Here is a 16,815-nt window from a genome sequence, read left to right on the forward strand (position 1 = left end):
TGAATGTGCAAAGGTAAGCCCCAATTGTACTGAAGTTTCTTCTGTGTTATGTGCAGTTCGAGCTTGTCTCTTATTTTCTTGTAAAGGAAGTTGTTTTCCATACCCACAGGCTCTATTTGAGCTCCACTGGCTTTGATTATTGGAGGCAATGCTGGGACCACTGGAATCATCATTTCCAATGATCCTTTATAGGGAGTTGGAAATCCCCACTGATGTGTAATCTGTTTGTGCATTAAATTCAATTCCAAACGATCAATTGCTTTTTGTTCAATAAAAGGCATATATGTTGATCTTTGTTTTTTAAAACCTATGCCAGGTAAAATAGCTTTAGGCAAAATCTTCTTTGATGTCTGAGCATTGAGAGCACTGTAGGTATTCATTACCAGTTCAGGTAGGTGCTCTGTTTTAATTTCTAAACACTGCTTTATTAAGCAGAAATCTATAGAACCTCTACATGTAACGCCGTGATTATCAGAAGAAAATACCTCGATATTTTTTTCCACTTCTGTGCTTTTTTGATACTTTGATAAAGGCAATTTTCTTAATTGGATAATACTGTCTGAAGTAGGCACAATGAAAATGGGCATTGCCGCATCTTGTGGCTGTAGAATTAAATCTTCTGTTTTTGGGACAACAGGTATAAAATTCTTTACAGATAACTGAATGATCTTCGGAATGTCGCATGTGCAACTTATAATTCTTTTTCTTGTATTCCTTTCTAGTATTTTCCGGTGTCCATTACTAAGGAAGGGCCGTTCAACCGGCACACAGATCTTCACCAAAAAAACCTCTTGTTTTAACTGTGATGGAATTAATTTTGGGGCAGGTGGAATAAAGTTTTCTTGTGATCTTCGAACATGGAGTGGAAAATCCCAGTTGTGCTGAAGTTTCTTCTGTGTTATGTGCCATTCTATTAAGTCCTTAGTTTTATTGTCAATGAAGGTTGTTTCCTGACCCACAAATTCTATTTGGACTCCATTTGCTTTGATCACTGGAGGCTCCGGTGGTACTTTTGGAATCATAATTGCTATCGATTGTTCATATTGGGTTGTATATCCCCAGAGATGGGTAAGCAATTTGTGCTTTAAGTTCAGTTCTAAATGATTAACAGCATCCTGTTCAATAAAAGATATGTATGACAATCTTGGCTTTCTAAATCTTTTGCCAGGGGCAACTGGTTTTGAAAAAGGCTTTTTTGACATTGAAGGGTAGGTGGCTTTATACATCTCATTCACTATTTCTGGAAGACCACTATTTTTAATTTCAAGGCACTGTTTTATCAAACATATTTCTACCTTGTTCTTACTTTCTTGGTTGAGTATAGGGGAAAGCCGTATCTCTTCTACATTGCAAGGTTTCAGATTACTGCTATATTTCTGACTCTGTTTTGAAGACAGTTTTATTTTCTTCGTCTGTAAAAATGTGTTAATTGAGGCATCTACTTGTACATCTTCCATTTGACTATTGCTGGAAGATATTTTGCCTTTTTCCAACACTTCAGATTGCAGCATAGGAGAAGCTAGGAAATTACTTAAAGACGATTGAATAGCACTGGGGAGGCCCCACTTGTAATTTAGGATTCTTTTTCTTGTATTCAGCTCAAGTCTTTTTCTATGTTCTGAGATTAAGAAAACCATTTCAGGTGAAACAAAAACCAAAGGAAAACCAGGCGGTGGTTTTAGCTCCGAAGGAATTAGCTTTGGAGCCGGTGGAATAAATGTTTCTTGTGATTTCTGAATAAGTAATGGTAATCCCCAATTACCATTTTGAAGTTTCTTCTGTGTAATGTGCCATTCCAGTCTGTCTCTAACTTTATCATCAACGAACCTTGTTTCTTTACCAACAGGGTATACTAGAGCTGTACTTCTCTTGATGATTAGAGGTTCAGATGGACCTTTAGACATCATTATTTCAATTGATTCTTGATAAAGATTTGGAAATTTACATAGATGGGTAATCAGTTTGTGCTTTAAATTCATCTCCAAGTGATTAACAGCATTCTGTTCAATAAATGGTAAACAATGCGGTCTTGGCTTTTTTAGTCCTTTACCAAGTGCTATGAGCTTTGGCAAAGATTGCCTCGATTGCGAAGGATAGCTATTTTTATAAAATTCCTTTAACATTTTAGGTAAGCACCCGGTCTTAATCTCTAGAGACAGCTTTGTTAAACAAATTTCAAGTTTGTCTTTCAATTCTGGTTTGAAGTTCGCAAGTGAAAATTTCTCATCCATTTTTTTAGTTTTCTTGCTTTTGGTATTCTTTTCATATTGTAGCGCTGATGATTTCCCCCTTCTGATTGCTGTCAATGTGTTGTGAAGAAACATTTTGTTTTCTTTATTGCCCACATTAATGTTGCAGCATGCATCTGGAACAGTAGTTATAAACTTATTCAAAGAGGATTGGATAAGATTAGGAAGACCCCATCTGTAATTGATCATCTTTTTCTTTGTATTCATCTCCAATATTTTCTTATGCTCATTACGAAGAAATGGCAGCTCGGGTGAAATAACTACGACTGAAAAAGCAGGCTCTTGTTTTAACTGGGATGGGATTAGCTTTGGAGCAAGTGGAATAAATGCTTCTTCTGATATCTGAACATCTAATGGTAATCCCCAGGTTTTCTGGAGTTTTTTCTGCATAACATATCTTTCAAAGTTGTCTCTCACTTTGCGATCAATGAATGTTGTTTCCCTACCCACTTGTTCTATTTTAGCTCCACTTGACTCGATTGCTGGAGGCATAGGTGGCACTTCAGCGATCATCATTTCCAATGATTTATCATTTAGGGTTACAAGTCCCCAGAGATAGCAAATGCGTTTATGCTTTAGGTTCAGCTCCAAACGATCAACTGCACTCTGCTCAATAAACGCTATATATAATGAACGTGGCTTTTTATATACATCACCAGGTGCAATAATCTTCCTTAATAGCTTCTTTGACATGGAAGGATAATTTTTTTTATAAGATTCTTTTACTATTTCTGGTAAACAATGCATGTTAATTTCTAGACACATTTTTCCGAAGCACATATTAAGTTTATCTGTATACTCTTGTTTGAAGTTGAACAAAATGGCCACTTCAGCTGTTTTGCTCGGTGTTGTGTCTTTGCTACCATCTTTACTTTTGTGCATTTGCGAAGGAATTCTCATCCTACTTCTTCTATCAATATTGCTGGGTTCTGTTTTGTTGGCTTCGACTATTCCTGACTGTAACACTAAATCTTTTCTTGATGTAGAAAGGGCTATGAACTTTCTTAATGAAGACTGAATAAGTATTGGAAGACCCCATTTGTGATTTATTATCTTCTTCTTTGTATTAAGTTCTAATAATTTCCTAAGTCCTTTACTTAGAAATGTCATTTCAGTTGGAGCAACAATTACTTCAAAGCTAAACTGTAGATATAGATGGGATGGAATCAGTTTTGGAGCAGGGGGAATAAAGGTTTCTGCTGACAATTGAATATGCAACGGTAAGCCCCAGTTCTGTTGAAGTTTCTGCTGTGTAATGTGCCATTCTATTCTGCTCCTAACATCATATTCAATGAAAGTGCTTTCCATACCCACAGGTTCTACTTTAGTTTCACTTGCTTTGATTGCAGGAGGCATAGGTGGTCCTTTCGGAATCATCATTTTGATTGATTTATCATATACAGTTTCAAGTCTCCAAAGGTGGATAATCTGCTTGTGCTTTAAGTTCAGCTCTAAATGATCAATAACATCTTGTTCAATAAATGGTAGGCACCATGGTCTTTGTTTTTTGCAACCTTCATTGGAAACAATAAGTTTTGGTAATTCTTTTTTTGCTGCTGTAGGGTAAGTACGTTCATAAAATCCCTGTACAATGTCAGGTAAATTATGTGTTTTAATATCAAGAGTTTGCTTTAATAAACACATATTTAGTTTATCTTTACATTCTGATTTGAGATTGGAAGAATCTGGGAATGCACTTATCTTCTTAAACTTTGCTCTTTTATAAACTTTCTGGCAAAGCAGTGAAGGGAACTTTTCCTTCTTGTGCCCTGCAGTAATTTTTGAATTAAGATCTATGACATTGTGAGTGAATGTTTTACTTCCTTTTATGCTTCCTGACTGTAATGTGTCACTTTGTAGTGATGGCGTTGGAGTAATTAAGTCCTTCAAGGATGTCTGAATAAGATTTGGGAGACCCCATTTTTGATTTATGATCTTTTTCTTTGTATTCATTTCCAATCTATTTCCATCTTCAGCACTTATAATAAGTGGTTCAGTTGATGTCACAATTATATCATGAATACAATGTGGCTTTAGCTCAGAGGAAACCAATTTCGGAGCCGATGGAATAAATGTATCCATTGATTTCTGAATATGTAATGGAAAGCCCCAATTATTCTCTAGTTTTTTTCTCGTAATATGCCATTCCATTTTGTCTCTAACATCATTGTTAATGAAAGATGTTTCCATACCTACAGTTACAATTTGAACTCCATTTGATTTACGTATTGGCGACACATTTGGTCCTTTAGCAAACAGCATTTTGACTGACTTTTCATACAGTGTGTCCTGTGCCCAGAGATGAATAATCTGTTTGTGCTTGAAGTTGAATTCTAAACGATCAACAGACTCCTGTTCGATAAAAGATATATACAACGATCTTGGCTTTTTGAATCCTTCACCAGGTGTAATTAGCCTTGGAAGACATTTCTTTAATTGCACAGGATAGGTATCTTTGTACAAACGTTTTACGAGTTCTAGAACACTGTGCATTTTGATTTGTAGGCTTTGCTTTGTTAAGCATGTACATAGTTTATCTTTCTGTGCTGGTTTCAGACCAGCAAAATCATCTATTTTGTTTGATGTCTTGTTATTACTACTTCTTTTAGATTGTGGCAACAAAATCTTTCTTTGAATGCGCAGTGGAAATATGCCTCGAGGAAACAGATCACTCTTTACCTTTTCAATGGGAGTGTTGCTCAATTTTTTCTTGTCTTTAATTATTTCAGTTTGTAGCATGAAGTCCTTCACTGATGGAGCAGGAGCCATAAAATTACTTAAAGATGACATAATGAGCTTGGGTAGGCCTAATTTCTGATTTACAGCTCTCTTCATTAGATTGAACTCCAGTCTTTTTTTATGTTCATTGTGAAGGAATGTTGGCTCAGGCGGGGCAAAGACAGTCACAAAATTAGGCTGGGGATTTAACTCAGATAATATTAGTTTTGGAGCAGGTGGAATTAAAGCTTCTTGTGATCTCTGAATATGTAGTGGTAAACCCCACTTTTGCTGAAGCTTTTTCTGTGTAATATGCCTTTCAAGGTCTTTTCGAACTTTATCATTGGAGAAATTAATTTCCACGCCCACAGGCTCTATTTGAGCTCCATTCATCTTGAAAGGTGGTGGCATAGGTGGTGCTTTAGGAATCATCATTTCCACTGATTCCTCATACAGAGTTGCAAGTCCCAAAGAATTGGTCATCTGTTTGTGTTTTAAATTAAGTTCTAAGTGATCGATAACATCCTGTTCCATAAAAGATATATACATTGCTCTTGGCTTTTTGAATCCATTTCTGGGTACAATTAGCTGTGGTAATGATGTCTTTGAGGTCGGATAATAGGTGACTTTATAAAACTGCTTCACTCTTTCTGGCAAGCAGTCCATGCGCATTTCTAGACATTGCTTCATCAAGCATACATCCAGTTTATTTTTAACTTTTTGTTTCAGATGAGCAAAGACAAACTGCTCACCTAATTTAGCTGTTTTTGAATTCCTTTTACCTGTTCTGTATTGTACTGAGAACGTCTTTTCTCTTTGTGGTTGTACAAACATTTTCTGTTGAAAGCTCATTTCATTATTCTCTATTTCAATGTTATTGGCTTTTGGTTTCTTTCTTGCCATGTTTTTTGACTCCATAATATCATTCATTGATGGTGCAGAAGCAACAAATTTTCTTAAAGATGACTGAAAAAAATTAGGGAGACCCCGCCTTTGATTGATGGTTTTTTTTCTGGTGTTCAGCTCCAACATTTTATTAATTTCAACATCTACAAATGGCAACTCACATAGAGTAATGACCAAAACAGAATCAGCTTTTGGGCTCAGCCGAGATGGAACCAACTTTGGAGCAACTGGAATGAATGCTTCTACTGACTTCTGATAATATGATGGCTTGCCCCAATTGTGTTGAAGTTTCTTTCGAGTAACATGCCATTCAAATTTATCTCTGACTTCTTTGCTAATAAAAGTGGTTCCCATGGGCACAGGCAGTACTTGGCCTCGATTTGCTTTGAGTGCTGGAAGTGCAGATGGAGCTTCGGGAATCATCATTTCTATTGACTCTTCATGTGGAGTTTGAAATCCCCATAGGTAGGAAATGTGTTTCATCTTCAAATTCATTTCCAACTGATCAACAGCATTCTGTTCAAAGAATGGTATATACCATGGCCTTGTTTTCTTACAACCTTCACCAGGTGGAAAAGATTTTGTTAAAGTTTTTTTTGGTGTTGGGGGGTATGTATTTTTGTAGCATTCTTGTACAATTGCTGGTAAATTGTCCAGTTTTATTTCGAGGCATTGTTTTATTAAACACATATCTAACTGATCTTTATGCTGCGATTCCAGGGTAGCAATCACAGATAACATTGGTTTTCTCTTCACTTTCATTAATTTGATAGCTTGGTCACAGAATGGTGCAGACGTTTTTTCTCTCTTGAGTTGTATCAACTTGCTTTGCAAACAACTTGTTTTAAACTTACTCTTTAACAAAACCTCACTTTCTTCTGATATTTCTGACTGTGACTTGATACCCTTTACTGATGGTGCATGAGACATAAAACTCTCTAAAGACAAATGAACAAGCTTCGGGAGACCCCAATGATGATTTATGATCCGTTTTTTTACATTCAGTTCCATTCGTTTCTTATTTTCAACGTCGAGAAATGCAGGATCAATTGTAACAACATTCACATCAAAATTAGGACATGGGTTGATCTGTGAATTAATTAGTTTTGGAGCAGGTGGAATGAATGCTTCTTGTGATCTTTGAATATGTAACGGAAAACTCCCGTTACTTCCAAGTTTTTTTTGTGTAACGTGCCACTCTAAAATCAACCTGGCTTTATTAGTAATAAAAGAAGTCTTTACAGCCGTAGGTAGTATTGTAGCGTCAGTTGCCTTGATTACTGGAGGAACAGGTAGTACCTTAGAAATCATCATCCGTAATGACTTTGCATGTAATGTCTCAAGCCCCCAGAGATGGCAAATCCGTTTGTGCTTTAGGTTCAGCTCCAAGCGATCGACTGCCTCCTGCTCAAAAAAAGGTATATAACATGGCCGTAGTTTCTTATTACCTTTGCCAAATGTAATTAATTTTGGTAAATCTTTTCTTGATTCGAAAGGATATGTGACTTTGTACATCTCTTTTACTCTATTAGGAAGATAATCCATTTTAATGGCTAAACATTGTTTTGCTATGCACATGAACACTTCTTTAAGTTCTATCTTCTTGAGATCTATGTTTTTCCTCCTACTTTTATTCTTTAGAAATGGCAATTTTGGGCTGTATTGCAGTATCTCCTTACGATGTTCACTGCTGACAGACATTGCTTTTCTTTTTATAATGTCTGAATGGGCAATGAGATCTTTTATTAAACTAAAATCCATGAAATTAATTGACGATCTCTGCACAACATTGGGAAGGAGACCCCGTCTATTATTAATAATCTTTTTCTTCATATTGGAGTCCAACATTTTCTTATGATTATCACTTATAACTGTCAGTTCAGTTAGGACAACAGCTAACTGTGAACAAGGCAGTGGATTTAGCTGGGAAGAAATCAATTTTGGTGCAGGTGGAATGAGTGCATCTCTTGATCTCTGAATTTCTGTTGGTAGACCCCAATTAAACTGAAGTTTTATCTGTATAACGTGCCTTTCCAGATAGTTTCTGACCTTATCTTCAAGGAAAGTAGTTTCTGTACTGGTGGGTTCTATTTTAGTTGCACGTGTCTTAAGTTGTGGAGGTAATGGTGGTGCTTTAGGGATCATTATTTCCAAGGACTTTTCATATGAAGTTGGGAATCCCAACAAACTTGAAATAAGCTTTTGGCTTAAGTTTACCTCCAATCGAGCAACGGCATCATGTTCCATAAAAGATATATACAATGGCCTTGACTTTTTATATCCTTTTCCAACTCTAATCAATACTGGTAAACGTTTCTTTGACGTTAGAAAATAGGAATCATTATGCGATTCCAATACCGGATTTGGTAAACAATTTAGCTTCATTTCAACCTTTTGTTTTGTTAAGCACATAATTAATTTATTTTCATATTCTGGCCTGAAGCTGGTAACAGCAAATCCCTCTTTTAATTTTTTTGTTTCTCCATTCCTACGATTACGTTCAAGTGACAGAAGCATGCTTTTGCTTTCATTCTGAAGCATGTTTTCCTGATAGGGAATGATTTTAGAAGAATATGATATATCAGTGTTATTGAACACTGAATTATTTCTATCAGTGCTTTTTGATTGTAGCGGTGCAGGAACGTTATAACCATTTAAGGTTTGCTGGACAAACCTGGAGGAACTCCACCTATTACTTGTAATTCTTCTATTCACATTTCTTTCAATTTTTTTATGTTCTGGAGTTACGAATGGTAATTCGGTGGTAGTAACCGTATCAATTAGACTTAGCGGTGAAGAAATCAAATTAACTGAAGAAAGGGATGCTTCTGCTGGCTTCTGGAAATCTGTGGATAAATCCCAGTTGTGTTTGAGCTGTCCCTGTGTAACATGCCATTCAAGACTGTCCCTTGTTTTGTCATCAATGAAAACTGATTCCACACGAACTGGCTTTATTTGGGCATCATTTGCCTTGGTTGTGAATGTTTCTTTAGGAGTCACCTTTCTCACTGAATTTTCAAAGGAAATTGGATATTGCCAGAGATGGGAAATAAGTCTTTGCTTTAATTTCATCTCCAAGCAATCAACAGCAGCTTGCTCAATAAATGATACACATCGCGGCCTTGGCCTCTGACTTCTTCTATCAAGAGGAGTAAAGTTAATTAAAGGTATTTCATTTGGGTGAACACTGCTGACTGATTCTTGAATATCAGATGGAATTTCAAACTGTTCCTCAGCAACGTACATTTCAGATTCATTTGTAATGTTCTGAACCTTCTCTATCGGCATGGCTATGTCAGTGCTGCAAGATTTACTAACCTGAATTGATGAATGGCTGTTACTTGCTTTTTGTTGTGTTCTAAATTCAGCTCTGTCTGTTTTGATCTCATCAAAACAATTAATTTGTTTAGAATCCATTGCTTGGGTCACAGATGGTGGAGCCTGTTTCTTATCAAGAGATTGAGGTTTTAAATTAACCAATGTCTTAGTGCTAAAAATGGAGACTGGTGGAATAATCAATACATGGCTTTCATTGAATGTTTCTGAAAGTGACTTCATTATGTTCACATTAACAGAATCTATGAGGTTAACCCCCTTGATTAATATTGGTCTCCACTGATGAATTCCAATCCTCCTTTGCAAATTAAATTCCAAGTCATCAATGTCAGGTTCCAGAAGGGCTGGCATTTTCAAATCCTTTCCGATGAGTTCAATGCATGATTTCTTAGGTAAGGATAACAGTGGAAGCAGTATCAGTGAAAGTGACTTCTTATGCATAAATGGCAATCCCCACTGACCTTCTAATGCCATCTGAGCAACATTCAGCTCAAGAGTACCAACCCGGTTATTAGGTAAGCTTGGAGGAACTGAAGGTATTGGTTGATCATTCGCATTTTCCATTTGCTGAACTTCTCCATTCACTCCCTGAATTTTTTTGTCAATTTCCAACTCTTCAGTAACTGGTGTTGAAACAGAATGAAGTTTTCTTCTGAGCTGAAGTAACTCAAATTTTTCAACATTTTCTTTGGTCAGCAAAGCAACTTTCTGAATGCGTGGATAAACATGAAAATTAGTATTGCTTGCCAATGCATATTTTTCATGTTCTCCCAAATGGTAAATTTCAGGCAAAGGTAGCTGGTTCTTTAAGTTAGAAACTTCTAATGATTCCATCTGTTTTGTCTCTGAGTCTGGGAAGACTGTTACATGAAGACCATTAGTGTAATTATTGTTGATAAAATCATTCTGTACTGGCACGCTTTTTATTTTGTCAATTATTGCTGTGGAGGCAAGCAAGGTCTGGCCTGGTGGGGATGTTGGACAGTAGGATGGCATGCATCCTGATGTTTCTATTTCACTCAAGGTTTCATACACAGTATTACTAGTAACTGTGCACTGCTCATCAGTACTTCGCCATGTAATGCTCAGAGTCATCCTCCATATTTCTTCAGAAGAGAACTGGTCAGATGTGTTTGTTCCAATCGAGGTGTAGTTTTCGAACAAATTCTGTTCTGAGCATTTTTGTTTCAAGTCTGATGAGGCGATACAGCTCTTTCCACCACCGTTTAAAGCACTGTTAAGAGAAGAGGTATCAGAAACTGAGCTGGACTTTTTGTAATTTAATTTTTCAGATGTGACTGAGCCAAATGAATGAAGGGATGTATCCTTGCCGCAATGGCGATGATGATCACGTAAAGGTATCTCATTGGAGCTTTGATGTAATGCTTTTTCATTTAGTGCTCCTTCACCTTCTTCAAACTTTGACTTGTCAAATTCTTCTCTTGCATTACGTTGTTTTCTGTTTAGTTGCAATACATACAAGTCAACACATTAAAAATAATTCAAATGATCTCATCAATATATATTAACAGAACAATGTTATACAGGCAACTTCTCACAAATGTACATTTTAAAGAACAAGTACAAGATTTAGTAGATTGTCACTCTGTTTCATAGGGCTGAATTTTCTGGTCCTGCCTGTGGCGGGTTTCATGGTGGGCAGGAGCAGAAAATACAGAGAGAAGCCGAAAATCAGATTTCTGGCAGGAAATTAATTTGGAATTTTCCCCTCACCACATTCAGGGTAGACAAATGGCAAGTTGGGTTTCCCACTGATCCATGACAGGAATGCCATTTGGGTACATTACCATGTCATGAATACTCAATATAAGTCTATTTGCTGGTTCCACCTTCTAATCTTGCATCACCTTAGTGAGAAATTAGATTGGTCGATACAAGGTTTGCTGCGGCTGGTGAGATAGATCGCACAGTGACAAATGGAGGTGGGGGCTGGGAGAGTATAAAGAGGAAGTGGAGAGCTCCTTTAAAGAAAGTCATAATCACCAGTCAGGGCGAGGGGATCAAGGTGAGAAATGAAAAACAGTTGTTGGGCTGAGTCGACCTCACATTCGGTGAGATGTTAAAGACAGTCTTGAGGCTTCCAGGACCAGGCTACAGCACTATGCAAGACATGTACATTACTCTACTATCCCAGGGAGGGACAAAGTTGAAGTGCTCAATTTGGATAAGGTACGGCTTAGTATGCAGGGCATGAACATGGTCTTACCATCAGTGGCCATAGGCTTGTCTGGCTCAGTACTGAGTTGCAGATGGTACGGTTAGGGGAGCTTGTAAATCAGGAAAACATGATAGAGGAGTAGTCAAACTTTGTGTGTGTGTGTGTGGCGCGTTGTCCTCGGTATATGATAGTGTACAGACCCTCAAGATTGGGAGGGGTGAGGTCTACATGGGACATATGGTATTGATGAGTTCAGGTGGCTGAAATGTTCATTACAATTACAATGGGATCTCGGGTTACTCGGAAGCTGGAGAATAAAGAACAGTACAGCACAGGAACAGGCCCTTTGGCTCTCGAAGCCTGGGCTGATCACGTTGTTCTATCTTGACCAACCGTCTGTATCCCTCTATTCCCCAGCTGTTCATATGTTTATCCAGATAAGTCTTAAATGTCGCTAACATGTCTGCCTCAACCATCTCACTTGGCAGTGCATTCCAGACCCCCACCACTCTGTGTAAAACATTTCCCCCGCACATCTCTACTGAACCTTTCCTTACAAGAATAACAAGAAGGACATTTTCCTACAATTGTGGAGTTGCAGGAAATTTGGAGGAACCCGAAAAGTGACAAGGAGAGGTTTGCAGCTCGTCTTTAAACAAAAAGGTTGCTGCACCATAGCCTGAAGTTTTTACAGTTTGAAATCAAAGCCTGCACAGCATGGGTCTGAGAAGTGTGGGAGGAGCCCAGGACTGAGTTGCTTTCAAGGGGCACCCTCGAACTGCATTGGTACTCAACATTGAAATGATGCTCGAGCTGGGAGAAAGATTTCCTTGAGAACCTGCAATTGGAGCCGTCCCCTTTTGATGTGTGTCAGAAAGAGACTGCAGGAGTCATCGAGTTCTTCAGGGTAATGTCCAAGACCCAACTATTAACAACTGCTTCATTAATGACCTTCCTTCATCATAAATTCTGAACTGGAGAGGTCTGGTGACGTTTACACAATGTTCAGCACCATTCATGATTCCTCAGATGAGAAAGCAATCCATGTCCATATGAACACCGCTCGACAATCACCAGGCAAGACTGTTCTCTTCCTGTTGGGGAGCATTTCAGCGGTCATGGGCATTCGGCCTCTGATATTCAGGTAAGCGTTCTCTAAGGCGGCCTTCACGACACACGATGGCGCAGAGTCGCTGAGCAGAAACTGATAGCCAAGTTCCACACACATGAGGACGGCCTCAACCGGGATATTGGGTTCATGTCACACTATTTGTAACCCCCACAGCTTGCCTGGACCTACAGAGTCTCACTGGCTGTCCTGTCTGGAGGCAATACACATCTCTTTAGCCTCTCTTGATGCTCTCTCCACTCACATTGTTTGTATCTCAAAGACTTGATTAGCTGTAAGTATTTGCATTCCAACCATTATTCATGTAAATTGAGTTTGTGTCTTTATATGCCCTGTTTGTGAACAGAATTCCCACTCACCTGAAGAAGGGGCTTAAGGCTCCGAAAGCTTGTGTTTCTTTTGCTACCAAATAAACCTGTCGGACTTTAACCTGATGTTGTTAAACTTCTTACTGTGTTTACCCCAGTCCAACGCCGGCATCTCCACATCATGACTACCATCGACACCGCAAACTGCCACCTCCAAGTGGAGAGGATCTCCAAGAAGATCGCGCATATCCACACAGACATCAAGTTTCTACAAAGATGCAAGAAATCAGACAAGATACCGAAAGGACTACAGATCACGAACCCACTCAGGTCAAACTATAACAGACTACGCTGAGAGACTTTGCCATCGCACCTCTCTCAAACACTCCTCAAACACTTCGTACACCAGCTCAACAGTAAACGCCGCAGCCTGGAAACCAAGATAGAGTCCACATTCTCAACTTGCGCTCAGGATGCAGCCCAGCTGCGAAACTCTGCCAAGCAGACTAGACAAAGGAACTACACCATCTACATGCACACCAAGAACAGGAAACTTGAGAAACTCGGCATCACCACCAGCAGCAACCAAGCCTCCCCGGTACCACAGTCGAAAACAGTACCACTGCAGGGAAGTCCATTGTCAACTTGTCTGACTACACACTTCAACCAGATGAAATCGAAGTTCTCAGCCGAAGGCTTAATTTTTGCCCCACCACCAAAATAGACCACATCAGTCTCGCAGCAGACACAGGAATTCATCAGGCGAATGAGGCTGCGGGAGTTCTTCCACAAACCCCAAGAGGACAACAGCAAACACAATGAGACAGACAATGAACCGGAACAGCCGACAGAGAGATCCGCAGTGCATCCGAAGAGGAAAGAGTCGAATTGGACTCCTCCGGAAGGCCGCTGCCCTCGACTTGACATGTATGCCCAAGCCATCAGGAGGTGCGGCAACACCAAATTCATCAGCCGCACTCACAAGACAGCCCCGAACATCACCCAAGTACAACGCAACGCCATCCACGCTCTCAAGACCAACCGCAACATTATCAAACCAGCAAAGGAGGGGCCATCATCATACTGAACAGAACGGATGACTGCAAAGAAGTGTACCGACAACGAAACAACGAGGAACACGACAGACAGTTACCCGCCGATCCGACCAAAGAACACACCCGTCAACTCAACACTCTGATCAAGACCTTTGATCCGGACCTTCAGAGCACCCTCCGTGCTCTCATCCCACGTACTCCCTGCATTGGAGATCTCTACTGCCTCCCGAACATACACAAGGCAAACACACCCGGCCGTCCCATCGTATCGGGCAATGGGATCCTGTGCGAGAACCTCTCCCGCTATGTCGAGGGCATCCCGAAACCCATTGTACAAAGAACCCCCAGCTTTTGTCGCGACACTACGGACTTCCTACAGAAACTTGGCACACATGGAGCAGTTAAACCAGGAGCGCTCCTCGTCACAATGGATGTCTCGGCACTCTACAACAGCATCCCCCACGACGATGGCATTGCTGCAACGGCCTCAGTGCTCAGCGCCGACAACTGCCAGTTTCCAGATGCAATTTTACAACTCATCCGCTTCATCCTGGACCACAATATCTTCACCTTCAACAACCAGTTCGTCATCCAGACACACGGAACAGCCATGGGGACCAAATTCGCACCTCAATATGCCAACATCTTCATGCACAGGTTCAAACAAGACTTCTTCACCGCACAGGACCTTCAACCGATGCCATACACTAGATACATCGATGACATTTTCTTCCTTGGGACTCGTGGTGAACAATCACCGAAACAACGATATAATGAAATTCCATCCCACCATCAGACTCACCATGGACTACTCTCCGGAATCGGTTGCATTCTTGGACACACGCATCTCCATTAAGGACGGTCACCTCAGCACCTCACTATACCGCAAGCCCACGGATAACCTCACGATGCTCCACTTCTCCAACTTCCACCCTAAACACGTTAAAGAAGCCATCCGTATACACAGGATCTGCTCGGATGAGGAGGATCGCAACAGACACCTCCAGACGCTGAAAGATGCCCTCATAAGAACAGGATATGGAGCTCGACTCATCATTCGACAGTTCCGACGCGCCACAGCGAAAAACCGCACTGACCTCCTCAGAAAACAAACACGGGACACGGTGGACAGAGTACCCTTCGCCTTCCAGTACTTCCCCGGAGCAGAGAAGCTACGGCATCTCCTCCGGAGCCTTCAACATGTCATTGATGAAGACGAACATCTCGCCAAGGCCATCCCCACACCCCCACTTCTTGCCTTCAAATAACTGCACAACCTCAAACAGACCATTGTCCGCAGCAAACTACCCAGCCTTCAGGAGAACAGTGACCACGACACCACACAACCCTGCCACAGCAACCTCTGCAAGACGTGCCGGATCATCGACACAGGTGCCATCATCTCACGTGAGAACACCATCCACCAGGTACACGGTACATAGTCTTGCAACTCGGCCAACGTTGTCTACCTGATACACTGCAGGAAAGGATGTCCCGAGGCATGGTACATTGGTGAAACCATGCAGACGCTGCGACAACGGATGAATGAACACCGCTCGACAATCACCAGGCAAGACTGTTCTCTTCCTGTTGGGGAGCACTTCAGCGGTCATGGGCATTCGGCCTCTGATATTCAGGTAAGCGTTCTCTAAGGCGGCCTTCACGACACACGATGGCGCCGAGTCGCTGAACAGAAACTGATAGCCAAGTTCCACACACATGAGGACGGCCTCAACCGGGATATTGGGTTCATGTCACACTATTTGTAACCCCCACAGCTTGCCTGGACCTACAGAGTCTCACTGGCTGTCCTGTCTGGAGGCAATACACATCTCTTTAGCCTCTCTTGATGCTCTCTCCACTCACATTGTTTGTATCTCAAAGACTTGATTAGCTGTAAGTATTTGCATTCCAACCATTATTCATGTAAATTGAGTTTGTGTCTTTATATGCCCTGTTTGTGAACAGAATTCCCACTCACCTGAAGAAGGGGCTTAAGGCTCCGAAAGCTTGTGTGGCTTTTGCTTCCAAATAAAACTGTTGGACTTTAACCTGCTGTTGTTAAACTTCTTACATATGCAGCAAGACAATGGACAATATCCAGGCTTGGGCCGACAAGTGGCAAGTAACATTCATGCCAATAACCATCTCCCCATGACATTCAATGGCACTACCATCGCTGAATCCCCCACCATCGACATCCAGGGATTTAACAATGATCAAAGCCTGAACTGGATTAGCCATATAAACATAATGACTATAACAACAGGTCAGGAGCTGGGAATACTGTGGCAATTCACCTTTTGACTTCCTTCCCCAAGGCCTGTCCACAATCTACAAGGCATAAGTCAGGAGCGTTATAGAATATTCTCCCCTTATTTGGACTGCCAATACCTTCTTCAAGAAGCTCAACACCATCCAGGGCAAAACAGCCCTCTTCATTGACACTTCTTCCACAAACATTAATTCCCTTCATCAGTGAGGCACAACGGCAACAGTACATACCATATGAAAGGTGCATTGCTGGAACTCACCAAGGCTCCATTGACAGCACCTACCTAACCCACAACCACTATCATCTATAAAAAAAAAGGGCAGCAGATACATAAGAACACTAATGTTTATCTCAAACTACCTCCACATCCTGACTTGAAAGTATACTTTGTTCATTCACATCTAACAGTCCCAGGGTGGAGGAGTATTGAATAATGGAACCTGGTGCTCATTGCTGCCTTCTTGATGGCAGTGATTCAATTGAGGGGAGAAGGGCCCCGCACCGTCTAGCCCATCTTCCAGAGGAGGCCTCGCCTGAGGTCCATGGTTCAGGGGAGCCCCAGTGCCACCCAGAGGATGAGGAGTTTAGACCCATCTAATGGAGGCCACCTGCACAACCAAGGGTATATCGAAAAGTCTCTCCTTTCTGGAGATGAGCAAA

General features: G+C 40.7%; 1 protein-coding gene across 1 annotated transcript in view; it reads right to left on the reverse strand.

The window, feature by feature from the left end:
- Positions 1-16,815, reverse strand: part of LOC144499443 (uncharacterized) — a 46,026-nt gene that overhangs the window by 6,104 nt on the left and 23,107 nt on the right. Inside the window, exons 3-7 of the mRNA XM_078221428.1 lie at positions 10,541-10,668; positions 9,671-9,832; positions 4,929-4,999; positions 3,560-3,833; positions 1,307-1,495 (exon numbers count right to left, since the gene is read on the reverse strand). Of these exons, the coding sequence (XP_078077554.1) occupies positions 1,307-1,495; positions 3,560-3,833; positions 4,929-4,999; positions 9,671-9,832; positions 10,541-10,668 (824 nt within the window). The remainder of the gene's footprint in view (positions 1-1,306; positions 1,496-3,559; positions 3,834-4,928; positions 5,000-9,670; positions 9,833-10,540; positions 10,669-16,815) is intronic.

The sequence above is a fragment of the Mustelus asterias genome, chromosome 10, assembly GCF_964213995.1.
Source record: "Mustelus asterias chromosome 10, sMusAst1.hap1.1, whole genome shotgun sequence".
Classification (NCBI taxonomy): Eukaryota; Metazoa; Chordata; class Chondrichthyes; order Carcharhiniformes; family Triakidae; genus Mustelus; species Mustelus asterias.